Below are 24476 nucleotides of genomic sequence, written 5' to 3'. Positions count from 1 at the left end.
CAGCTTTGGATTAAAAATTTGCAAAATGGAGCTTCGCAATTATCAAATAATCTTCAGTGAGGCATCTTTCCTATAATGTTTTCATTTATTCTTACTAATTTGGTTTCTTTTTGTTTGGTCACCAGGAGGTTTGTGCTTGCTTGGTGCCTATGCAGACAGTGATGATGATGAGAGTGATATAGCCGAGAAACCAGTGTTGCCTAAGGAGACAAATGGAAACCAATCTACTGATATTGACAGCACGTTGGCCAACTTCCTAGCGGTCAGTAATAGTTCAGTCTTAGTGGCAGGAGTTACTCAAATAATTTATTATTCAAATAAAATCAAACTTTAATTAAACTCCTAAATCTGCAAAAATGTTCCTAAGATTTTAAAGCTTTGGCAGTAGGATTTCTGAGGAAAGAGGTTAAGGAATTGATTGAATACAGTTGAATTTTTTAAAATAGTGACTATATTTTCTCCTGCTTTATTGATTTTTAGTGTAATACATTTGTCATTTCTTCCTTTAAAGGAAATTGATGCCATAACAGCCCCCCAGCCTGTATCAGCTGTTAGCACTTCTGCTCCACCTCCAACTCCACCTCGACCAGAGCCCAAGGAGTCTGGAACAGCCTCCCTTTCCTCTTCATCAGCAAATGGAGCAGATTCAGCACAAGCATCAGGATGGCAGTATGATACCCAGTGTTCCTTGGCAGGAGGTGAGCTTGATTCTTTAGTGTCTTTGAAGTCATCCCTTTTGCTATAAAAGAGGCATGAGAAAAATAGAAATTTTTGTTGTCCGTGCATTATTTTCATTATCATGTTAATTGAAAATGAATTTAAATTCAGTTAGTTGGTAGTATCAAAAATAAAAGATGTAATTATTTGCTACCAACCCTTAAGATTGTGGGCTTCGGGGGCAGCTAGGTGGTGTAGTAGATAGAGCACCGGCCCTGAAGTCAAGAGTACCTGGGTTCAAATCTGGTCTCAGACACTTAATTACCTAGCTGTGTGGCCTTGGGCAAGCCACTTAACCCCATTTGCCTTGAAAAAAGCTTAAAAAAAAAAAAACAAAGATTGTGGGCTTTGAAATATTTTTGGAAGGTAGTTGCTTGAAATGTTTGTTTGTAAAGATGGCTATTTACCATTGAGATCTACTACCCTAATAGATGCCTATGTGCTGTCTCATTAGGACCAGTAAGTATCTCTGCTAGGTAAGTAATAAGGCATTACTTTTATTTAGATACTTACAATATATACATAAATATAGTTGAATTAGAGGTTTTTTTGTTTATAAAACTATACTTGCAATTAATTGTAGGGCTTGTTCTTTAGGAGATACTAAAGAAGAGGGAAATTTATTGTTTGCAATCTGGTTGGGAGCTGACTGACTAAATGGTTAATAACAAAATCATGAAAAATAGCCTCTTTGCTGAATTCTGCTTCTTTTCTTTTAGTGGGAATTGAGATGGGAGACTGGCAAGAAGTTTGGGATGAGAACACAGGTTGTTATTACTATTGGAACACACAGACAAATGAAGTGACTTGGGAACTGCCACAGTACCTGGCTACCCAAGTCCAGGGAGCACAGCATTACCAGCAGAGGTAAGAAGGAGCTTTGGAACATTTTGTCTTCGGACTCGGTTCTTGCCTTTCTAGGGTCTTCTCTATGCTTCTGCTGAGAATCTTCGTCTTTAGTTCTGTCACAGGTGCTGAGGCAAGTTTCCTGGTGCCAGCAGATGTGTACTCCAAAGAAAAGACTCTTTGTGTTACCACTAACAAGAGCACTCCACTCCTGGTTAAGCGAGAAGTGAAAAAGGTCAGTGCCAGCAGCTTAGTGTTTGTTCATCTTAGCCAGAGAGTTCTGGGTTGTGAGATTGTTCTTGGATCTGAAGTCTTTTGTCAGGGTCCTCTGGGATCAATTTCTTCTCCCAAACTTTACTGAAACCATTAAAAGTACTTTTGTCTTACTCAATATTCATTCATACTTTTTGTGTTGAATTCAGTTTTTTGTTGTTATTGTCATGTACTTGAAGTCTTACATTATTGCCATGTGTGTTTGGTTTGCTAGAGACTGTGTCTTTTGGAGACATCAGACCTAGAATTGTCTTCATTCTTTATGCATCCATTGTTTTATCAGTAGACCTTCAACAAATGAATTTTAGGAGATCCTTTAACTTAGTGGCTCTAGCCACCCTTTGGTAAATGAACTTGAATCTAGTGAAGCCAATTGTAACCACAGGCTCTGCTTCCTGAGAGAATCTGCCTGGCCAGCTTTGTGCTGTTTGAGAATACCAGGTTCCCTACACACTGAGGAAGCACTTTAAGGCTAATGCAACTGGCCAGATAGATATGGGACATTTCACTTTTTAAATCCTTTCTTTGTATTTGGACCCCATAACAACTCCATGGCAGTTAGTCTTCATTTGACAACATAAACTGAGTGAGCCATCTTGTCTCAGGGAAGGGGAGGGAGCCTGTACTTTAAATAACCTTCACAGTCTCTCTGTGAGGTCCTCATTTTACAGAAATGGAAATGGACTTAGGCATTGTCCAAAGTTACTCACAGGGTTAATAGAACCTAGAAGTAGAATGCTTGGGTCCTTTCCTTCCCCCCCCCCCCCCCCAATGCCTTCTACCAGTTTTGCTTACTAACATCAGAATGATGGTAATCTTTATGAAAAAGAGGAAAAAAATCATTTGTACAAAAATATTCATAGCAGCCCTGTTTGTGGTGGCAAAGAATTGGAAATTAAATGAATGTCCTTCATTTGGGGAATAGCTTAGCAAACTGGTTTGTGTATGTCATGGAACACTATTGTTCTAGTAGGAACCTGGAGGAATGGGAATTCAGGGAAGCCTGATGAAGCATGAACTGATGCTGAGCAAGATGAGCAGAACTAGAAAAACATTGTACACCCTAACAGCAACATGGGGGTGATGAGCAACTTTGATGGACTTGCTCATCTCATCAGTGCAACAATCAGGGACAATTTGGGGCTAGCTATGATGAAGAATACCATCTGTATCCAGAGAAAGAATTGTGGAATTTGAACTAAGACCAAAGACTATTACCTTTGATTTAAAAAAAAAAATGAGGAGCAGCTAGGTGGCACAGTGGATAGAGCACCTGCCCTGGACTCAGGAGTACCTGGGTTCAAATCTGACCTCAGACACTTAATAATTACTTAGCTGTGTGGCCTTGGACAAGCCACTCAACCCCACTTGCCTTGCAAAATCCAAAAAAGAAAATGATATCTTATTATATAATTTTATCTCTTATACTTTTTTTTTCCCTTAAGGATATGATTTCTCTCTCACCACATTCAACTTAGATTAGTGTGTACCATGGAAACAATGTAAAGACTAACAGAATGCCTTCTGTAGGGGGTTGGGAGGGAAGCAAGATTGGGGGAAATTGTAAAACTCAAAACTAAATACTTTCTAAGAAAAAAAGAATAAAGGTAATCTTGAGAAGAAAGCACTAATCAGTCACCTTGAAGTAATTAGTGAACAAAAGCTATTTAATGATCTTATTTAGAGGGGATACCAACTGCAAGGATTCATGTTTGTTAACATTGTTTGGATGACTGAAAGAGGATTTGGCTTCACATTTAAGCTTTTTTTAGGCTATAAGCAGAGGGGTATCTAAGAAGTCAAAATGGGTCACTGAGAATATTTCTCATATCATTGCAGGAGGTAAATGAAGGTATCCAAGCTCTTTCCAATAATGAAGAGGAGAAGAAGGGTGTGGCAGCTGCTCTGCTGGCCCCTTTATTGCCTGAGGGTGTGAAAGAAGAAGAAGAAAGATGGAGGAGAAAAGTGATTTGTCAAGAAGTCGATGCCATAGCAGAGGTGAAGGAGATGACGACCACAGAGGAGCTGTCAGGGACAAGGAAAGCTCCAGAAGCTCTGGGAGAGAACCCCGAAGATAACTCCCAAGAGGATCTTTGTAGTGTTGTGCAGTCAGGAGAGAGTGAAGAGGAAGAAGAACAAGATACTCTTGAGCTGGAGCTCGTATTGGAGAGAAAAAAGGTCAGTGCCCAGGAATGAGCTCATGGAGCATGTATCTGCTGGCCTACCTTTCAACAGAAATTGGACTTAGGAGGTTTCTTCATAGTTTCTGACAATGTACCTTTTGAGAGAATTGGATTTATGGGGGCGGCTAGGTGGCGTAGTGGATAAAGCACCGGCCTTGGAATCAGGAGTACCTGGGTTCAAATCAGATCTCAGACACTTAATAATTACCTAGCTGTGTGGCCTTGAGCAAGCCACTTAACCCCATTTGCTTTGCAAAAAAAAACTAAAAAGAAAGAAAAGAAAAGAGAGAATTGGATTTACTACCCCCATCTGTCCAAAATGGAACTCCTCTCTTCCACCCTTCCTTATTACCATACCAAATCTCCACTTCACAACCAAGGCCTCTTTACCCCTTTTCTCTCTCTGCTACCACCCTGGTGCAACCCCTTAGCTATCATTTCATGAGTAGACTATTCAAATAGCATGCTGGTATGTGTGTGTCCCCCCCCCAAACACACACACACACACACACACACACACACACACACGGCTAATCCTTTGGGGTGTTCAGAGCCCTTCATTCTTCTCACACCTCTCACTCCCCTCCCTTCCCCTGGACCCAGGGATAGTGACCTTAAACAAGATGCCCCATCTTCCCATTCAAACTGTCTCCCATGCCAAGAATGCTCTGCCTCTTGGCTTTCTCCAGAAAACTTTTCCCAGTCCCCTCCCTCCCATCCCCCTGGTCTCTTGCATTCAATTGGGGGGGGGGGCACAGATCTTCTTTTCTACTTGGTTAGCTCCGAGCCTGCTTAGCAGGCTCTCCTTGTTGGCTGAATGAGTGGATGGGCAGGGTTAGAGAGCTTGAGTCAGGAATTCTGGGTTCTTCTGGGCTGGTCCTTGACCAGACTCTTAGTATCTCAGAATCATGTTGGGAAATGTATAACCTCTATAGGAGTTAAAATCCACAAGCTTTAATGTTGAGAACCTCTGGGCTAAGACTATACCCTGCAGAAAAGTTGTTTATGGGCATTGAGGCAAAGTTTCTCATTCCCCAAACTATCACTCACCCACCCCCGTCCCAGGAAAAAGGCCAGAGTAAAAATTTAGGATATGTTCTATTGGGATTCAGGTTTTTAATTTTAACCTCCTGGTCCCCATTTCTGCCTGCTGGTGCCAGCTGAGGTCCTTGATTTATGGGACAGATCTGAGTTCTTAGAAATATCAGAGAACATATTAAGAATTTCTCCTATCAGGAGAGAGCTTTAGATGGAAAGACAACTGTATAAAACATTTTGTTTGAAGGACAGTTTCTGAAGCGCTTTTAAGTGCAGAATCATTAAATAATCTGGCAGGAGCTCAGTGATGCAGTGGTTAGAGCAATGACCCTAGAGGCAGGAGGACCTGAATTCAAACATGTGACATTTATTTAGCTATGCAACCCTGATTGTCTCACATCACCACCCTCCCAACCATCCCTCCAGAGAAATTTAGCTGAGTTATCTACTGTCCAGAGTACATTAAATCCTAGGCTTAGAGCTCCACCAAGAGCTAGACAATGTATTCTTCTGCACTCAAAGTACCTATAGTATATTCTGGGGGCTTATTCCAACTCTTAAAACAAACAGCTGATATAATTTGAACTTGATTTTTTTCTAGGCAGAACTGCGTGCTTTGGAGGAAGGAGATGGCAGTGTGTCAGGGTCTAGTCCTCGTTCTGATATCAGTCAATCAGCATCTCAAGATGGAATGCGTAGACTTATGTCTAAAAGAGGGAAATGGAAGATGTTTATCCGAGCTACCAGTCCAGAATCTACTAGCCGGAGTTCTAGCAAAACTGGCCGTGAGACCCCAGAAAATGGAGAAATTGGTAATTCAAAGATTTTCATAGCATAGTGGAAGGATTTTAGGTTATTGCTTTCTTCTTGTAATAGTATATAAAAAGCAATATTGTTTATCCCATTCTTAATGTACACACCTTAGAGTTACTTCATGAATTATGAATTAATCGATGGTACATTTTGAATAAAGCTTCATTCCCTTTTATAGAGAACACATTAAAGCAGAGAGGATATAGCAACAAACAATAAAAGTCTGACATGGAAACATTAGGCTAATGGTTTTAGGATATTTGAAAGCTTTCAAACAAAAGAAAAATGTCATTACTTGGAAGCAGTTAGTCAAACTTCCAGGTGCTATTCATATTTTGTTCAAAAAAAAGTCCTGCAGAAGAATCTCGTCATTTCCCAGTGCATCCAAGTTGTGTCTGGGAAACCCTGACATCAGTGATGTGAGGGAACTTCTAAGGTTATGGCAAGGAGTGTGCATTAGCTTATAGAATTCACATCTCTTAGCCACGTCATGTTTTTGGTACTGGCATCTGAACTTCGTAAAAACTACAAAGTAGTTTTAAAGGCATTCACAAGGGACAGTTGAGGAAAGAATTCCTAGTGGACGGCGGCTAGGTGGCACAGTGAATAGAGCAACAGCCTTGGAGTCAGGAGTACCTGGTTTCAAATCCAACCTCAGACGCTTAATAATTACCTAGCCATGTGGCCTTGGGCAAGCCACTTAACCCCATTGCCTTGAAAAATCTAAAAAAAAAAAAATTCCTAGTGGATCATCCACAGAAACAAGTAAAAACCAAGAAGACATTGAGAACTTGTATTAAATATCTGCTGTGTCTAAAGAAATGATAGCCACTAGGAGTTTGGAGGGCAGGGAGGAGGGCCTATGGGGGGTAGGTTTTATTTTCTTTTAAGAAATTTTCTTCTGGGCAGCTAGGTGGCATAGTGGATAAAGCACCGGCCTTGGAGTCAGGAGTACCTGGGTTCAAATCCAATCTCAGAAACTTAATAATTCCCTAGCTGTGTGGCCTTGGGCAAGCCATTTAACTCCATTTGCCTTGCAAAAACCTAAAAAAAAAAAATTCTTCTATTATACTTTTATCTTCTATTATACACTAGGCATCTTACTTTGACCACAAGCTTAAAATTATTCAGGAATAAAAGAAAAGTGAGAGGTTGTAGTTTCCCAGTCTTTTCCTGCCCATAACCGAACATTAGCTTAAGGGAAGGAAGGAAAGAGCTATGTAGAGAAAACTAGGATTTTGGTCAATAAGGGATATGTGTTTTTCTTTTCCAGTAATGGGCACTGAGAATTCAGAAAAAATAGATGAGAATTCAGACAAAGAACTTGAAACTGAAGAATCTCCAGAAAAACTAAAGTCACAAACGGTGCCAAAGATGGATGAAGAACAGGATTTGAAAGTAAGTATATTGATCATTGCAGCCTTAGAAATGTGTTTTTTTAATCAGCCTTTCGCCACTACAAACACTGCAGTTCAGCAAAATGAACCATTTTTGCTATCTGCAAAGCATAGTCATTCCACCCAGGATATAGGTTAGTGAATTATTTTCACAAGTGAGGGAGGGGGGATTATGAAGTTGTTAGGTATTTTTACCCATATATAAGTTCTTTTCCACATAGATTTATGCAAGCAAAAGAGCAACTTGTACCAGCAATAGCAACTAGTACTGTATAGAACTTATTTTTTCTCCAGTTAATACTAGTAGTATATTTCCCTATTACAGTTTAACTACAAAAATACTGTTTGGGACAGAAATAGAACTGACCTGGATTGGGTAGAAAGGAATAAATTTTTCCTCTTGTGTAAAGAGCAGTCCGGTAGTCTCTAAACCGCCATTTGTGTGTATCCCTACCAGCCATATATTGACTTAGAAAAACCACAAATGAACATTATCTCTGTATTGCATTTTTTACTTATTTTGCTAAACTTTTCCCATTTATGTTTTAATTTGATGGTGCTATTAAATTAACTCCTCATATAAAACATTTTTCCCCAAAAAGTATGGGGGCACATACAAATGGCAGTTTAGAGACTACCAAACTTTTTTACTCAGTGGAGAAAAAATGTATTCCTTTCTACCCAGGCCAGTTCTAGTTCTTCCCCAAACACTTATATAAATGTGTATCTGTATTTTTTTCGAAAGAGACTTCATTGAAGAATTGCTACCTGTTGTCAGGCCAAAGAGCTCTCCTACCTTGGAGTAGGGTGAACTTGGGTCACACTTAGCCCTTCCCTGAGTTTTGCTTTCCTTGTATATAAAATGGAGTTGGACTCAAATGAATTTGGGAATCTCTTCTAGCTAATAATCTGTGGGCTTGTTTCCTTATATATATTTTGAAGAGTGGGGTGAACACCAGACCATTAGAGTGAAGGATAAATGACAGAATGAATTTGTTTAGAACATTATTCTAAGAGGACAGTCACAAACACAATATGTCTTATTCCTAATAACCATCCTACAAACTAATAACCAAAGAAAGAATATCTCAATCAGTAGCTTGTTTTATTTTTACCTGAAAGAATTGGAGCAGCGTTCTAGTGAACGGGGAACAAAGCAGAGGTTGTACGAAAGAGAATGTAGCTCACCTTTGATGTTTCCAGGGCTGTATCTACTTAAAAGGCCTTTTTAAAAACAAGTAGTGGAGGTTACCAAGTTCCTAAAATGATGGTTTTGACAGGAACTTGTCGTGTTTGACATGACAACTTCATTGTTCATGTGTAGACATTTCTCTGCAGATGAAAAATGTTGGTCAGTTCTGAAGGACATTCTTTTAACTGTGCATTGATGACTATGAGGCAAAGAGATTGTCCAAAGAAGAACCTCTTTGAGTGGCATATTTGGGTGTCAGTCATATTCTAGGAACTGCTATTGACTTGTATTCTTTTCCTTTCTTTTCTCCCTTGGGGAACAGTTTCAGATTGGAGAATTGGCAAATACCCTGACCAGTAAACTGGAATTTTTAGGAATTAGCAGACAGTCCATCTCCAATTTTCATGTGCTGCTCTTACAAACTGAGGTAGGTTTGTGCCTATTAGCCAATTTTGTATTCACCGCTCATTTCCTGTGGGATTAACTGGTAGATTATATGAAATTTTTAATGCAAGAGTGACTTTTTTTGCTCTACATTTCTGAACTGTGAGTTCAAGAATCAAAAATAATACTACCCAGAGCAAAAACATGATGATGGTAGCTGCTAGGTGGCATAGTGGATGGAATGCTGGATTTGGAAAGACTTGAGTTCCAGTCCTCCAGTCTAGGGGGTCAAGTCCAGTCAAGGACTTTGTAGCTGTGTGATCCTAGGCAAGGCAATTTCTCTTCTTCAGTTTCCTCATCTGGAAAATGGAGATCAATTATGCATCCCCTAGGGTTTTTGTGAGGACCAAAGGAAGGCTCACTAACATGCTTTCCAGGCATTAAAAATGTTAGCTGCTATCTCATTACCATTTGTTAATAAAGCTTCTCACAAGTCTTAAAAGTATTTTATGAGTGCCAAATATTGTTGTAGAACTGTGTGAAAGCACCTCTGATTGGCAAGACAGCACCCATGCAGCACACCCATGCTTATGGAGCTGTTCCAGGGACAGAGACAGATGAGTGATGATCTACTTTGTGGGGAAAAAATACTTCATGTGTTGAATATGCCTGAAGAAATCAATCCAATAGGAATTAAAATCTTAGACTAGTCAGTAATTTAGTTAACCAATAAGAAGCCAGACCTATTTCTTTTTATTTCAGACAGACCTATTTCTAAAAAAAGAAATTATACTTTACATTTTTTAAATCAAAGTTGAATAACTTAGATCTCTTATCCATTGTCACAAATAATAATGTATACTTTAAGAATCCCTTTAATTACTTGGGTGCATGTTAGATGAATCACTCATAGAGTCTAGGAGGTCTTAGGTGGTGAAGCTGAATTTTCCAGCAATAATGCCACAGATATGAGAAGTCTGGCTGGGAGTCAGAGAGGCCTGGGTTCAAGTCCTACTTTTGACTCACATTAGACCTGGGTGGGTGACAAGTCACTTAGCCAAACTTCCATTATCCCAACAATCCTCTCAGAATATAAGTTTAAAGAGCGTTTGTGATATGCATCAGTGAAAGACATCTCTATCCTGACAAGTTTCCTCCACTGAAAATTTGGATCCAGAAACCCAGTCATGCCTTCCCACCCGTGAACCACAAGACCTTAATCATACCCTAGCCCAAGCCAGCCAATCCATGTTGTTATTGCCACTTCCTGCTAGAGCAGCACAGCTTTGGGCCTATACCTCCCTCCTGGCCAGAGAGAATAGCCAACACCTAGAGCCAGCCAAGTTACTCTTTAGAATAATGAATTGGCTTTGTTTATTGCTAGACGAGGATTGCAGACTGGCGAGAAGGCGCTCTCAACGGAAACTACCTCAAACGAAAACTACAGGATGCAGCAGAACAACTAAAACAGTATGAAATAAACGCCACTCCTAAAGGCTGGTCCTGCCACTGGGACAGGTACGCACTCTTCTCCCCTTTTCACCTTTCACCTTTGACATCTCAGACATGATTTGTGATCATCACCACCTGACGACGTGACGTCCTGCCTGGAGACTACGAGCAGCTACGTTAGTGGTGCTGGGCAGGCAGAGCACCACCAGCACTTACAGAGTTTGGGCCAGCCACAAATTGGAGAAACAAAAAGCAAATGTTTAAAGTGTTCCATGTAACGGATTTTTTCCCGAGATTGGACAAAGCTGGTTTTTACTCTCCAGAGTGTAATTTCACGGAGTAGGGCGGGCTTGGGGGTTAAGCGCATGCGAGAGCTCTGTGCGCTTTACAGGACCTCTGGAAGCAACTACTCCTGATTAACCTCGGTGAAGTTAAGGAAAGCTTCGTGGTGCAAGATGTGAATGAAGAGCAAGATTACTATCTTCTGCCAGCAGGTCAGACGAAAATATTTCTTTTTATATTTGGCTTTTCTTGATTTTTTTTTTTTTCGTTATTTGAAATCTTTGCTCTTTTATTTTTCAGCTCCCAGATCCTCTCCCTCTCTTTAGCTTTCACTGTGTTTGATATCAAGAGTATGAAATGTGAATTCCACGGTCCAAGAGGGGAAGAGCCATCTTTCACAAACTCCGCTGTTCTCTTCTTTGGAAGGGAAATTAGGGTTCTAGGCGATTGAGTCCCTTCATTAATAACACTTGAAACCCTGTTAAGCATTGGCAAAAAATGAGATGTTTTTCAAGCCCGTCATCTGTTGGAGTTGGAGGGCTCAGGGCTGTATTCACAGAGCTGCTGGCAGTGCAAATAGCTTTGAATCATCCTTGGCTCTCCTTCCTCAATTCTCAAAGCTGTTTGTTGCCTTTGTGAATAGCAGTTCATTAAGAAGAGGTTCTTCCCTGTGAGAGCAGACTGCTGTCCTGGGACAGGACCAAGTGTAAGTGTCACTACAGGAGATTAGGTTTTAAAACATGTGTTTTCTTTCTTGTGATTTAGGGATCATAGACGTTATTTCTATGTAAACGAACATTCGGGCGAGTCTCAGTGGGAGTTCCCAGATGGTGAAGAAGAAGAAGAAGAAGGGCAAGCCCAAGAAAATAAAGCAGAGACTCTTCATAAACAAATTTTGAAAGAGAAAACTGGCACTGATGCAAACTCTGGGGAATCCACTGAGAATTCCACAGGTAAAGAAAGCAGTTTGCAGTCTAGTCATTAAGGCAGGAATGTCTTGGGCTCAAGGGCTCACAAATACACATGTGTAAAGGAGGGCAGGGGCAGGCTTTTTGTTTTTGTTTCTTCTCAAGGATATAACATTAACTGCCAACTAAGAAATAGTAGCTTAACCCTCCCCCCCCCCAGAAAAAGGAAAACATTGAGAAAAGTAGTAGCTAGATAGATCCTGAAGGTCAGGTGGGTCTGGACCTGGAAGGGATGCTATCAAGGCATCAATCACTTTAAAACTGTATTTGAAGGGGCAGCTAGGTGGCATAGTGGATAAAAGCACTGGCCCTGGAGTCAGGAGTACCTAGGTTCAAATCTGGTCTCAGACACTTAATAATTACCTAGCTGTGTGGCTGTGGCCTTAGGCAAGCCACTTAACCCAGTTTGCCTTGCAAAAACCTAAAAAAAACTGTATTTGAAAATTACCTCCAGTCAGACCTAGTTGTAATTCTGCATGAGCAGTAAGAACATATGACTTGTTACAGTACAAAGAAGGGGGCATTGAATTAAGATGATTAAATGTTTCTCAGATTGTAATCTGATTTGTCTTGCCTAGTCCTGTCAGACAGGAAGGTGACAGCTCCTGGTCATAACTAGACTAGCACCCTGGACAAGCTGAATTCAGTTGGTCAGGAACCAAGGCAAGCAGAGGAAATGGCAGCCAGCAGCCAGTGGTTGAGGAGCACAGGCACCAAAGACAGTGGTCAGAAATACTCATGGTACCCTGTTTGTAGTTCTTGAAGTCTCAGATCTCTTAAGTTTTCTCTGCATATGAAAAAACAGCATTTTCAGGGATAAATTAATTACAGGCCAGAGAGTGGTTGGAAAGTCACAGAAATAATTCCATTGTGTATCTCATAAAGGCAACAGTTGATATGTATGCTGCTGTTTTTTTAATAATGGAAGGAGAAATGGATTCTAACATGATCAAGATGATAAGACCATGGCATTCCTAGTTCTTTGCTGTTGATGATAGGTGACAGCAGTGATTGTATTTGAGCATGGGAGTGGAAAACAGCAACTCAGTCACAGTAGGAAACTTTTGCCCTAATAGCTAGGAGACACTTATACCTCTGAGAAAGCAGTAAATTTTGATTTTTTGATAAGAGCCGACACCTAGTAGCACCTATTCTACCTAATAGGCTCTAGGCATATTTTTTTTGAATATGCATATTCAGCTTTCCATTAGGCCTCCAAGAAGAGTAATTATTTGGAATTCTGGTAATCCCATATTTTGCAAATCAAGTACAGAATTTGTTCCTACTAACCATGGTCAATTTTATCTGTTATGGGTCACCCAGGTCCGAGCAGAAAAATTTCAAAAATAAATAAATAGATAAAAATTAGCAGCTTCTTTAATGGAATAGAAATCTGTCCTCTCTCTAAATGAGTAACTGACTCTTTTAATTATCTGAGAACTGTGGAACATTGTTTACATCAAGAAAACAAGCTTTATCTTCCAAATTTCTGCCCCCAAAGCAGCATCCTTCCTCATCAGTTGTCTTAACTATCCACATGAATCTAGAATTATAATCCAATCTAGATTTGCAGAACTGAAGCTTCTCACTTGTTCATGAAGTTTTTTTTTTTGATTCTTCACTGCATTCAGAGTAGTAAGATGCAAATGGCAAATTGATTATAGTGATTTTTTATTGTATGATGAATAGAGAAACTTTGCAGTTCTTAGGAGGCATATATAAAATATCCTTTAAATCTCAGCCCTGCCTAACTGTGTGGTCATGAGTTACTGTCACTTTTTTTCTCTCCATTCATATAGAGGAATTCTAGCATCACTAACCCTGCTAATAGGGACCAAAAAAAAACACTAAAAGCGATGCCCACATTCATTTATTCCCTGCTTTTTCTAGTCACTCCCTTGACTTTCCTAAGGGATTTATTCCCTCCAGTGGAGCTGTTTTTAAAGCAGTTCTCCCAGCCTCCTCCCAGGAGGTAAAAACAGTCTTGCTGTGGGAGCATCGAGCCTCTCGTCACGCCAGGGGCCTCGTGGCATGGGGCCAGTGCCTGCTATGGAAACTAACACTTAACTAGAAGGCTTGCTGAAGGAAAATTTATTAATATAGTCATGCAAGCATCTTTAATAATAATTAATGGGGAAAAAGGTGGTTTCAACCAAAGGAACTTGAAGATTTCCAAATATTCTAATTATAAATAAATATCTCTTGCTTAGCACTTTTCTTCCTGAAGTTGGACAATTTTTCAGGATACCCAGAATCTCTTCATTTTGCTTAATCAAATTCTAGTATCAAAACGTTAGCTATTTTGAATTCCTTAGACCTAAAATTTTAATTCCTAATCTAACTTGCTTACTGCCATTTGTCTCTAGTTGTTACTTGTGAATTGATGGGGAGAGGAGGAGGGAATAAAAGTACATTTTTGAGTAAACGTGCATAAGGAAAAATGTGTAGGATTCAAAACTCTTTCATTCGCATTGTTCTTAACTTTGAGATGATTTCCCATATTCTATCTAGTTGTGAGATTACCTATGAAGATGCTATTCTTTGTGGCAGCCAAACTTGGATTTCAGCCTTGGAGTCTTTCCTGAGCACTTAAAAAAAGTGACCTGTTTATTTTAGTGTGATGAGAACAGTGTCAAGTTCTATGCCATCAATGTCTATGTACTCTCACACTGGGTACTGAATCAAAATTTTAACTTACTATTGCAGATCAAGTCAGTATATTAAGGTATTCCGTAAAGGTCTTAGGCTATAGATTTTGAGTTAAATTACTTGTATATAAATTACCAAAGCATAATAATTTTAATATACTTGGCATCTATTTTGTTTCAAACTATATATGCACAAAACTGATTAAGTTGTCTTTGGGTTTATTGTGACATGACACAAACAATAAGGCTTCATCTATATACATATATATCCTGAATCATAAACTTGTATCAACTTCCCATTTGAGCATCTAATTTGCTCATAATTTGATTATCTCTTCCCAAGCCATTAACCTTGGCCATGTTGTGTGCCAGTTGTGTATTGTTGCTTTGGTAGGAAGGACAAAATTGTCACCAGCTCTTAAGAAGGCTATTATTAATGCTGCTACTGTTGATTGTCCTAGTTCAGGTCTCTCAAGAGGATCCTACCTAACTGCAACCCTCTTGAGTCCCACCTGGTTGGAGATGTCCATTGCATTATGGATCACTCTGGAAGTCCATAGAGCAGCTTAAGCTAAGTCAGAATGGTAATGTGTTAGTGAGAGCCCTTGATCTACACTAATAGTGGTCTGCTGACCTGAATTACAGCAAAATGCTTTAATCCATAAAATTTCTCAGCATCATAAAGATCAAACATTGGGTGAGCTACAGGCTCCTTTGGTGGTGAACTATATTCTTTCATCGTATATTCTCACTAAGACAAGTTTTAGGATCTGTGATATATCCCAATAATTTTATGAGTTTGCAGATTTTCAAATAGCATCAATAGCACCTGACGTTTTCTGCTACATAGCAATACTCTAAAAGCTAAGTGACTTTAAATAGGCTTGTTGTTTTTTTTTTAGTTATGGAGCTACAAATACATTAAAGTTCTCTTGTAAGTTCATGTTTAACACTGCTTTTGACCATGAAACTGTTAACAGGTGACTGCAACTGGATCTATTTCCTGAGAGGTGAGATTTGTTTGGCTGAGATTTTTAGGTCATTGGACTTGTTTCATTTGCCAACTAGAGAAATGTGTTAGAACACTGGGCCTAATCTTTGCTTCATCTCTCAAATAAGTGTTTGACTAGATGATCTGGATTATTTGTCCCAGGTTCATGGGTTAAATTCAAATGAAGAAAATCATTAGGGCATCTTCCCCTTCTCCCTCTTTAAAATTCTCAGAAAATAGGGGAGATCCTATTCTTAACTTATAAAATCTCTTTCACTTTATTAGAAGAATCTCTTCCTTTTATTCCCCCCTCTTCATTAACACGCTTCCCAGAAGAAAAGGGAGAGAAATTGAAAGGAGATCACTTTAAGGGCCAGCTAGGTGGCTCAGTGAATAGAGCACCAGCTGTGGAGTCAGGAGGACCTGAGTTCAAATGTGGCTTCAAATAACTTAATACTTAACTCCATGACCTTAGGCAAGTCACTTAACCCTATTGCCTTGCCAAAAAAAAGGGGGGGTGTCATTTTGCTGAGCTAGAGGGACTAGTTGAGGCATTTAAGATTGAATTAAGGGAAGTTAAGCTTGCCTGCTATCTTTTGCATTGGCAGCACGTTTTCCCTGGTGGTTTTGTTGCCTTTCTGCTCCCTTTTCTGAGCCCTGTTCTCATTTGCAACCTCATTGCAAAAAACCTAGTAACATTAAACTATCCTTTAGTTTTCTAGAATAACCTCTGATAACCACCATTGAGGACTCAGTAATGACCCATATTCTAAAAGTTTGTTTACCCTAATCAAAAACTTAGATTTTTGAATGAATTGTACTCTCCAATTCGCCCTTAGCTTGTTAACTTGAATGAAACTAATTAAAAAGGTAAGGGGAAAGGGAGAGTACCTTCCTCTATAGTCCAGGCCATAACCCCTATACTTTCATTTTAGCTCAAAATTCAGTTTTACCAACTCTGTCTTCCACTGCTCCCACTTCAGTAAGTTGCGTTGTTATCCTGCAGCCTCTGACCCAGTAAGAAATTGAACTCAGCTAGAGTAGCCTCTGAAAGAACCTTTTAAATCTTACATTTTAACCAGTGTCATTTAATTATACTGATTGGAAATAATGGTAATTTTTAAAAACTAAACCATTTTTGAGTGCAATAAATTGGGCAGCACCCAATAAAAGGATGTTAGACATATAAATAGAATAGGCTTAGGTGGAAACAAGACATATGTCTTGTCTGTCAGGGTCATAAACCAAATTGGCTTTATACTTTTACTTCTCCATTTTGTTGCTGCCAACAATCAGTTGTTGATCCAGTTTAGCCTTTTTTCTTTCTCCTAACATGTATCTGTCTATCTTAGGTTCTCTTTGTAAAGAGCCCTTTTCTGGTCAAGTTTCTTCTGCATCACTCGTGCCACTTACTCCATTTTGGACTCTCCTTCAATCCAATGTTCCTGTGCTTCAGCCTCCATTACCCTTAGAAATGCCACCCCCACCTCCCCCTCCCCCTGAATCACCTCCTCCCCCACCGCCACCACCTCCTGGAGAAGACGGTGAGATTCAGGAGGTAGAGATGGAGGATGAGGAAAATGAAGAGCCTCCTGCCCCAGGAACTGAAGAAGATGCCCCCCTAAAGCCCTCTGTAGCAACTCCCGCTGTCAGCAGCCAGGTGAGTGGTACACATTGTAATCGGGGGGGGGGGTGTTGAATGGCTTTTTGTTAAATGAACCGAGAATTTTTTAAATTCCTTCTTTTGTTTTTTAGAAGAGATGATTAAAATTTATGTCTATACTTATCATAACTTTGTTCATATTTTAGAGTTCAGTTGATTCTAGCACCTCCAATTCTACTACCACAAGAGCAGTGAAAAGGAAAGCCTCAGAAACAAATCCTGGAGTGGCCCAAAGATCAGCCACCATTGGTGGCTCTCCAGTTCTCTATAGCCAGCCAGCCCTAACGACAGGTGAGCAGCAAGCATCCTTGGTGCTTCTCTTGTGGTGTGGTAAAGCTGCTATTTTGGATTTTTCTTTTCTTTTTTCTTTTTTTTTGTTTGTTTGATAACATTTATTCTCATTTTGTATAAATTGTTTTTATACATTAATGAAATATTCTTGTTTAAGAGTAAAAAAATACCCCCTTTATCACTCACTTGAGCGATAAAGTAAAGAGGAGAGAAAAAAATCAAAATTAAAAAATAATAATAGTAATAATTGTAGGTATGGCCAGGTGGCGCAGTGGAAGGAGCACCAGCCCTGCAGTCATGAGCACCCAAGCCCACATCTAGCCCCGTACACCCAACAATCACCCAGCCGTATGACATGCAAGCCACCTGAACCCCACTGCACTGCAAAAACCAAAAAAAAGAAAAAAAACCCAGAATAAAATGAAATAGTAATAATAGTAGGGGTGGCTAGGTGGCAGACAGAGCATTGGCCCTTGAGCCAGGTGCACCTGGATCCAAATCCTGCCTCAGACACCCAATGATCACCCTGCTATGTGGCCCCAGGCAGGCTACCCAGCCCCATTTGCCCTGCACCCCCCCAAAAATAATAATAATAATAATAATAAATGTGCGTGAGTCTTTGTTCCAACAATGACTGTCGCGAGTGAGTCACATTCTTTATGATAAGTCCATGGCAAAAGTTACTTCCATACTTTTCCACCGTTGCCATTGCTGATCTCAACTCCCTCCTTTCGTATTTCTCCACTACCATGTACTATATTTTCTCTCTCCTTTCACTCTGACTCTGCTGTAGGGTCGCTGAGTGGCGCAGCAGACAGATCCCTGGTCCTGGGGCCAAGAATCCCTGAGCCCCCATACCACCCCTTAGGCCCAGAATCCACCTGGCCCTGTGGTCCTGGGCAGGCCTTCGAATCCCAGCCCCTTGCAAGAAGTAAAAAAGAAAATGTGTTATATCTGACCACTCTCGCCCCATGGTCCATCCTCTCCTCCATCACTCACATCCCCACCCCTTCCCCCTGTCCCGCCTCCTTACTCCAGATGCCTATACCCCATTGAGTATATATATGCTGTTTCTTCTCCTAGCCACCTCTGATGAGAGTGAAGATTCCCTCATTCCCCCTTGCCTCCCCCCTTCCATATCATTGTAATAGCTCATTGTAATAAAGAAAACTCTTATTATATGAAATATCTTGGCCTATTCCCCCTCTCCTTTTTCTTTCTCCCATTCCATTTCCCTTTTTTCTATGGACTCCATTTTTGCTCCATATTTTATCTTTGAATTCAGCTTTCTCCTGTGCTTCAACTATAAAAGCTCCTTCTACCTGCTCTATTAACTAAGAACGTTCATATGAGTATTATCAGTATCATTTTTCTATGCAGGAATACATGCAGTTCATCCTCATTAAGTCCCTCATATTTTCCCCTTCTCCTCCAATCTCCATGCTTCACCTGAGTCCTGTATCTGAAGATAGACCTTCTGTTCAGCTCTGGCCATTCCAAAAGGAACATTTGAAATTCCCCTGGTTCATTGAAAGTCCATTTTTTTCCCTGGAAGAGGACATTCAGCCTTGCTGGGTAGTTCATTCTTGGCTGCATTCTAAGCTCTTTTGCCTTCTGTTATATTGTATTCCAAGCCCTACGAGCTTCCAATGTAGTTGCTGCTAAGTCCTGTGTGATCCTGACTGCAGCTCCACGATATTTGAACTGTGTCCTTCTGGCTGCTTGTAATATTTTCTCTTTGACTTGGGAGTTCTGGAACTTGGCTATAATATTCCTAGGAGTTGGTTTTTTGGGATCTCTTTCTCAGGGGGATCAGTGGATTCTCTCCATTTCTATTTTGCCCTCTGCTTCTAGAATATCAGGGCAATTTTCCTGTAGTAATTCTTTGAAAAATGATGTCAAGGCTCTTTTCCTGATCATGACTTTCAGGTATTCCAATAATTTTTAAATTATGTTTCCTAAATCTGTTTTCCATTATCAGTTGTTTTTTCAGTGAGATGTTTCACATTTTCTTCTAATTTTTCAATTTTTTTTTTTTTGGTTTTGAAGTATTGAGTCCTGATTTCTCATAAATTCAGCAATCTCCCTGAGTTCTATTCTTTGTCTGAAGGATTTGTTTTCCTTAGAGAGTTTTCTTATCTCCTTTTCCATCTGGCCAATTTTGCTTTTTAAAGCATTCTTCTCAATAACTTTTTGAACTGTTTTATCCATTTGACCTAAGCTGGTTTTTTAGCATGTTATTTTCATCAGCATTTTTTTGTATTTCCTTGACTAAGCTGCTGACTTCATTTTCATGTTTTTCCTGCATCTCCTTTCTTTTCCCAGTTTTTCTTCTAACTCCCTCATTTGATTTTCAAAGTCTTTTTTGAGCTCTGTCATAGCCTGACCCTAATTTCTATTTTTCCTTGAATTCTTTAGATGCAGGAGCTTGTGCTTCCTCATCTTCAGATGGAGTATTGATCCTTCTTGGGTTCATAGATAATGTATTTCTCAATGGTGTTTCTCTTGTTTCTCTGCTTGCTCATTTTCCCAGTCTAAGCCTGTTTTGGTGGTGCTTCCTGAGCTTTTGGGACACTCCCACAAGGGTCTCAGTGTGTGGGGCTCTGTCCTCCCTCCTGGTCTGTGAATGACCATAAGCGCCCCCCCTCTGCCACAGGGCTGAGGGGGGGGGGCTGCTGTTCTATGGGGAGGCCTAGACTGCAATCAGGATCTGAATGTGGTCAGAACCCCAGAATCCCATTCCAGGGGCAGAGGACAGAGCTCTGCAGTCTCTCTTCACTCTCCTCCCTCAGCCCAATGGGCTCATGCCCTGGGGGCTCCTGCTTACCGGCTCTGCCTGCTTCTGTTTCTGGATCAGGGCTGCAGAAAGACCAAGCTGCTGGCTTTGTGCCCTGAGGCCTCACTCTGGCAGAGGTACCCCCTGCTGTTCCCCCACTTTGTGCCCGGTGCTCCCTGGGGCGCAGGTCGGGAAACTCCCCTCCTGCTGTGAGCTGCGGCTCCCAGAGCCCTGGCACTACCTCCGGGAGGCTGAAGTTCTTTCGCTCTGGCGGGCCACCCCTCTGGTGGCCACCCCTCCGACCCCCTCTGACCCCGGGGAGCAGAGCCTTTCTGCTCTTTTCCAGTTTACCTTGGGTCATTGGGTCCCTCTGTGGGTTCTGTCTCTCGAAAATTTAGAGTCCTTAGTTTCAAAGATTTATGAGAGAGCGCCTAGGACAGGATCCACTCTTGTTGCCATCTTGGCTCCGCCCTCCCCCCTTTTTGGATTTTTCAAATCAATTTAGATCTCTTGTTTATCTGCATCAGCATCTTTGACTTAGAATACAGAGGTCAGGAGAGACCTGGGATTCTACTTCTGCCCTTGCCACCAGTCAGCAGTGTGCTGGAAGCAAAGACTAAAGACCCCTTGAATATAGCCTATGACCTATCTATCCCAATTTTCCCACACATACTGTTCATGTGGTTGATTGACTGACTCTCTAGATTGTCTAGTTATTAGAGTGGAGGGATCATTAGTTAAATGTTACTAGACAAATTGGAAAGGTTCAGATGAAAAGAGAATTCTTTTTATTTTGTCCTTGTTTCTTAAGTAGGACAATCTGTGAGTAAAAACAAATAGAGGTTTGTTCCAGAATCTCTGTTAAGCTCAAATTTGATCACTTGTGTTGTTGTCATTTATGTGATTTTTTTTTTTTACGGTGCTTCTCTATTAGGTCACCAGACTGTAAATGTCAGCCACCACCAAACCTCAGATGTCACTCATCCAACAACAAGTGCCAGTCATCAAGCCACAGGAGTAGGTCTACAATCAAGTTATCTGGGACTAGCTGCATCACCTACTGTCATCTCTTATCCTGAGTGTCCTTTACCGGTTAGAATGACTGTGACCACATTACCGCCAGTCCCATCTCGAAGCCTATTGAGCACTGCTAGCATTACAGAGCCTCCACCTCCACCTGCTCCCAAAATGCCACCACCGGAGAAGAGTCGAAAGGGGAAGAAGGACAAGGTAGAGCACATGAAGTCATCACTTTGGGCTAAAGAATAAACAGCTACTTTGATTGGAGAATCGTGCTAAAGTATTAGACTTGAAATCATGACTTAGGAAGTTGGTAGGTGAGGACTTGACAGGTAGGAGAGAGGGAGGATTCTTTTAGTTGGCACTTAGAGTACATGAAGGGGATTATTTTAAAACTACAGAGACAGCTAGTTACCACACTGGGGAAGAACTTGCCTGCTGGGTAAAGTAAGTGACTTGGCTAAGGGAGGGGATGGGCTCCCATATTAGAGTCCAGGAATATAGGAAGAGGGGAAACCAATATCCATTAGTAAAGGTGGAGTAGGAGCGCTAAGTGAAAGGAAGGATGCAATAGCATTTCTATATGAACATCATGCTTATTTCAATGATAAAAATCAGACAGAGGCTAAACTAACGTCCCAAACCACATATTTCTACTCAGATCATGATCATCTATCTTCTGCCCATGCCCATCTCAGACTACCAGAACATATACCTGGAACACCCGCCCACCCCGCCCACCCCCCCCCCCCCAGGTCTAACTACTGAGTCCTGCCCAGTTCATTGCCCTGGTCCCATTCACATAGTGATCTCCACCTCTATCAAAGCCCTCTGAGAACCATTTGGGTCTATGTGGGACTATCTTTTATTGAATAAGGGAATAACTTAACACACATCTACAATTCAGTAGTCATTTTAGTTGTACAAAATGACTAGGCCTCCTCTTGTTCTTTTAGCTTTCTTGCTTCCTCAGATTAGTGCTTTTATTTTCTCCTTTCATTTTTACATAGAATATTTTTTTTCTAAATTTTACATTGGACTCTTTCAGGGGAAGAAGAGTAAAACAAAAATGCCATCTCTGGTAAAGAAATGGCAGAGTATCCAACGGGAGTTAGATGAAGAGGAGAATTCTAGCTCCAGTGATGAAGACCGGGAATTGACATCACAAAAGCGAATTGAGGAATGGAAACAACAGCAATTAGTCAGGTAAAGAGAATTTTGTTTTTTATTTTTTTTTATTTGGAAGGGGTGTTGCAAGGCAATGGGTTTAAGTGACTTGCCCAAGGTCATATCACTGGATTTATTGTTAAGTTTTGGTGCCAGATTTGAAGTCAGGTCTTCCTGAATCCAGGGTCGTTGCCCTATCCACTCCACCACCTAACTGACCTGAATTTTTTTTTTTAAGATTATAGAGGATTTTTGTCCTTCACCGTGTAACCCTTCCCTGAATTTTTTCCATTCCTGATTCAAGACCTTTATTTAAAGGGCTTTTTTGGAAGCCTAGCACTTAATTGATTAAATGGCTTTGACCATATCTTGTAAAGAGAATTAACTCCCACACTTCAAGAATAGGTGGAGAAATAATGCAAAATACTTAATTACAGGATAATGAAAAGTATCTTGAAATGTGATCTTGACAGTCCCATGCCCTATGATGTGAACAGATTTTGTTCCTCCAGTTGAAATGATGCTCCAGGGAACAGACCCGAATGTCCCTGGAGGACAAGGACTATTTGTTTTTTGTCTCAGCACCTTGATTGGTGCTGAGGGCAGGGAATAAGCACAAGAATTCACTTGGATTGAAATGGTAGGACTTTAAGGGGGGCCTCTACTCTTTCCCATAAAAACTTGAAACTGCAACTTCTCAGAAGTGCCCCAAATGAAGAGACTGGCTCTACGAGAAATTCCCATCACCCAGGAATAGATTAGCATCTGCTTTTTTCTCTTAGTGATGGATAATTTGTCCATTGTTTCCACAGTGGCCTGGCTGAGAGAAACGCAAACTTTGAGGCCCTTCCTGAGGATTGGCGAGCTCGACTAAAGAGGAGAAAAACTGCTTCCAACACCTAGTTCATTTGGGGCATTGGTGTTTTATTTTCATGTACAGTTAAGAGTCTTACCAGTTGTACTGTTGTCAAATAAACTGTAAATGTTTTGGGAGAGAGCATTGAATTTCCTGGATTGATGAAAGAACACATGCAAAACCAACATTTCCCTCCCTTATGAGGACTGGAATCATCCTGGCTACTGTTCCAGGGCCTGACCCTTGGCCTTCCTCTGCTGCCTTTGTTCGTCACACTGGTCGGTTCCACTTTGTGTGAGGGTCGACAGCTGAGTCTCCATCGAAGCCTCAAAAGGGAATGAGAAAATGCTCATCGGTGGGTGGGGTGGGGATGGTGGGTCCCAGCGGTCATCCAGATCTCTGTAGTTTCCAATTTGGAGCCCCTTGACCATCTATCCCCAACAAGTGCAATTAAGCAAAAGGCAGCGGCTCTTTTCCAAAAAAGCTTGTTATTTGCTTATGCTCTGGTAATCTTAGCCTGTGCTTCCAGCCTTGGGCTGCCTGCTGCCCAATGTAATACAATATCAAGGTCTGCTATTTCTCCCAGACTGACCAGTGTCCATGCTGTCCCCAGTGGTTAGTATCCTCAGAGATGCTAGAGTGAATGTACTCCTCTCACTTAGACACTTCGGTGAAGGTGGAGTGTAAAATTTGCCCCATGCAGCAACAATTGCCATTTACTGTCGGTGCAGAACGGTGGCTGTCAGTCCCTTGATCTGAGCAGGATGAGTGTCAGAAGCGAGCCATTGAGTCCCAATTCCTGTGTCTGTCTCCATTTTAGTCTGTTCTCAAGTGCACCTTCCTTCTGTCTCATATTGTCCTTACTCTCTGGAAAGAGTCCAGTATTTAAACAGCGGTTCCTTGTTCTTTCTGTATTTTGTATCTTATCACAATCAGGTAACAGTCACTTTCTTTAAACTGAAGGGAAAAGCAAATTGTGTTTTAAAGCTGTTTGTATTTCTCCAGTTTTTGACTTTGTAAATTTGTATATATGCACTAATAAAATCTTTTTATACTTCTGAGCCAGGTGAGCTTTGTGCGCTGCCTCCATTTCTGTGTAACAAGCCGATTTTCTCACATGACGAGCAGTTCCTGGTTGGCAAACCCAGTCGGTTTGTTTCCTTTTGGAGCATGGCTCTCTATGGAAACGATGTTGATACGCCGGCCAGAGGATTCTTAGGCAAACGACTCAAAGCCTCAGAATGTACAGCTAGTGTTTCTACGGGGAAATGTTTGCCTAATTCCAATTTGGGAATGCCTTAAGAACCTCACTGGGCACTCCTCACCTCCTGCTCCCCAGTGACGAGCAGGGACCCCCTCAAAGCACCTGGTGTGCAATGAGCCTCACCCAGGCCTTGGGCCCCACAGCCTCTGCGCCAGGTCCCAGTTTTAGCCTGTTGGTCTCTTTCCCTGAGCCAGTGTAGAACATCCTGTCGGGATCCTTACGGCTCATGAGAAATGAAGTTTGACTTAAGGACTG

The 24476-nt window shown here is 41.0% G+C and overlaps 1 protein-coding gene across 2 annotated transcripts in view; it reads left to right on the top strand.

Moving 5' to 3' along the window:
- FNBP4 (formin binding protein 4) overlaps nucleotides 1-24018 on the top strand; it is a 32869-nt gene extending 8851 nt beyond the window's left edge. For both annotated transcript variants that reach the window (XM_074230643.1, XM_074230644.1), the window contains exons 3-17: nucleotides 126-262; nucleotides 512-698; nucleotides 1437-1584; nucleotides 1678-1798; nucleotides 3676-4014; nucleotides 5659-5869; nucleotides 7144-7268; nucleotides 8782-8886; nucleotides 10228-10361; nucleotides 11343-11530; nucleotides 16537-16844; nucleotides 16994-17138; nucleotides 20849-21144; nucleotides 21983-22140; nucleotides 22914-24018. In XM_074230643.1, the coding sequence (XP_074086744.1) occupies nucleotides 126-262; nucleotides 512-698; nucleotides 1437-1584; nucleotides 1678-1798; nucleotides 3676-4014; nucleotides 5659-5869; nucleotides 7144-7268; nucleotides 8782-8886; nucleotides 10228-10361; nucleotides 11343-11530; nucleotides 16537-16844; nucleotides 16994-17138; nucleotides 20849-21144; nucleotides 21983-22140; nucleotides 22914-23004 (2693 nt within the window). In that variant the 3' untranslated portion in view covers nucleotides 23005-24018. The remainder of the gene's footprint in view (nucleotides 1-125; nucleotides 263-511; nucleotides 699-1436; nucleotides 1585-1677; nucleotides 1799-3675; nucleotides 4015-5658; nucleotides 5870-7143; nucleotides 7269-8781; nucleotides 8887-10227; nucleotides 10362-11342; nucleotides 11531-16536; nucleotides 16845-16993; nucleotides 17139-20848; nucleotides 21145-21982; nucleotides 22141-22913) is intronic.
- The last annotated feature ends 458 nt before the right edge of the window (nucleotides 24019-24476 follow it).

This window comes from Macrotis lagotis, chromosome 3, assembly GCF_037893015.1.
Source record: "Macrotis lagotis isolate mMagLag1 chromosome 3, bilby.v1.9.chrom.fasta, whole genome shotgun sequence".
Lineage (NCBI taxonomy): Eukaryota > Metazoa > Chordata > Mammalia > Peramelemorphia > Peramelidae > Macrotis > Macrotis lagotis.
Note: the sequence above shows the minus strand (reverse complement) of the source record. Positions and strands in the feature narration are given on the sequence as shown.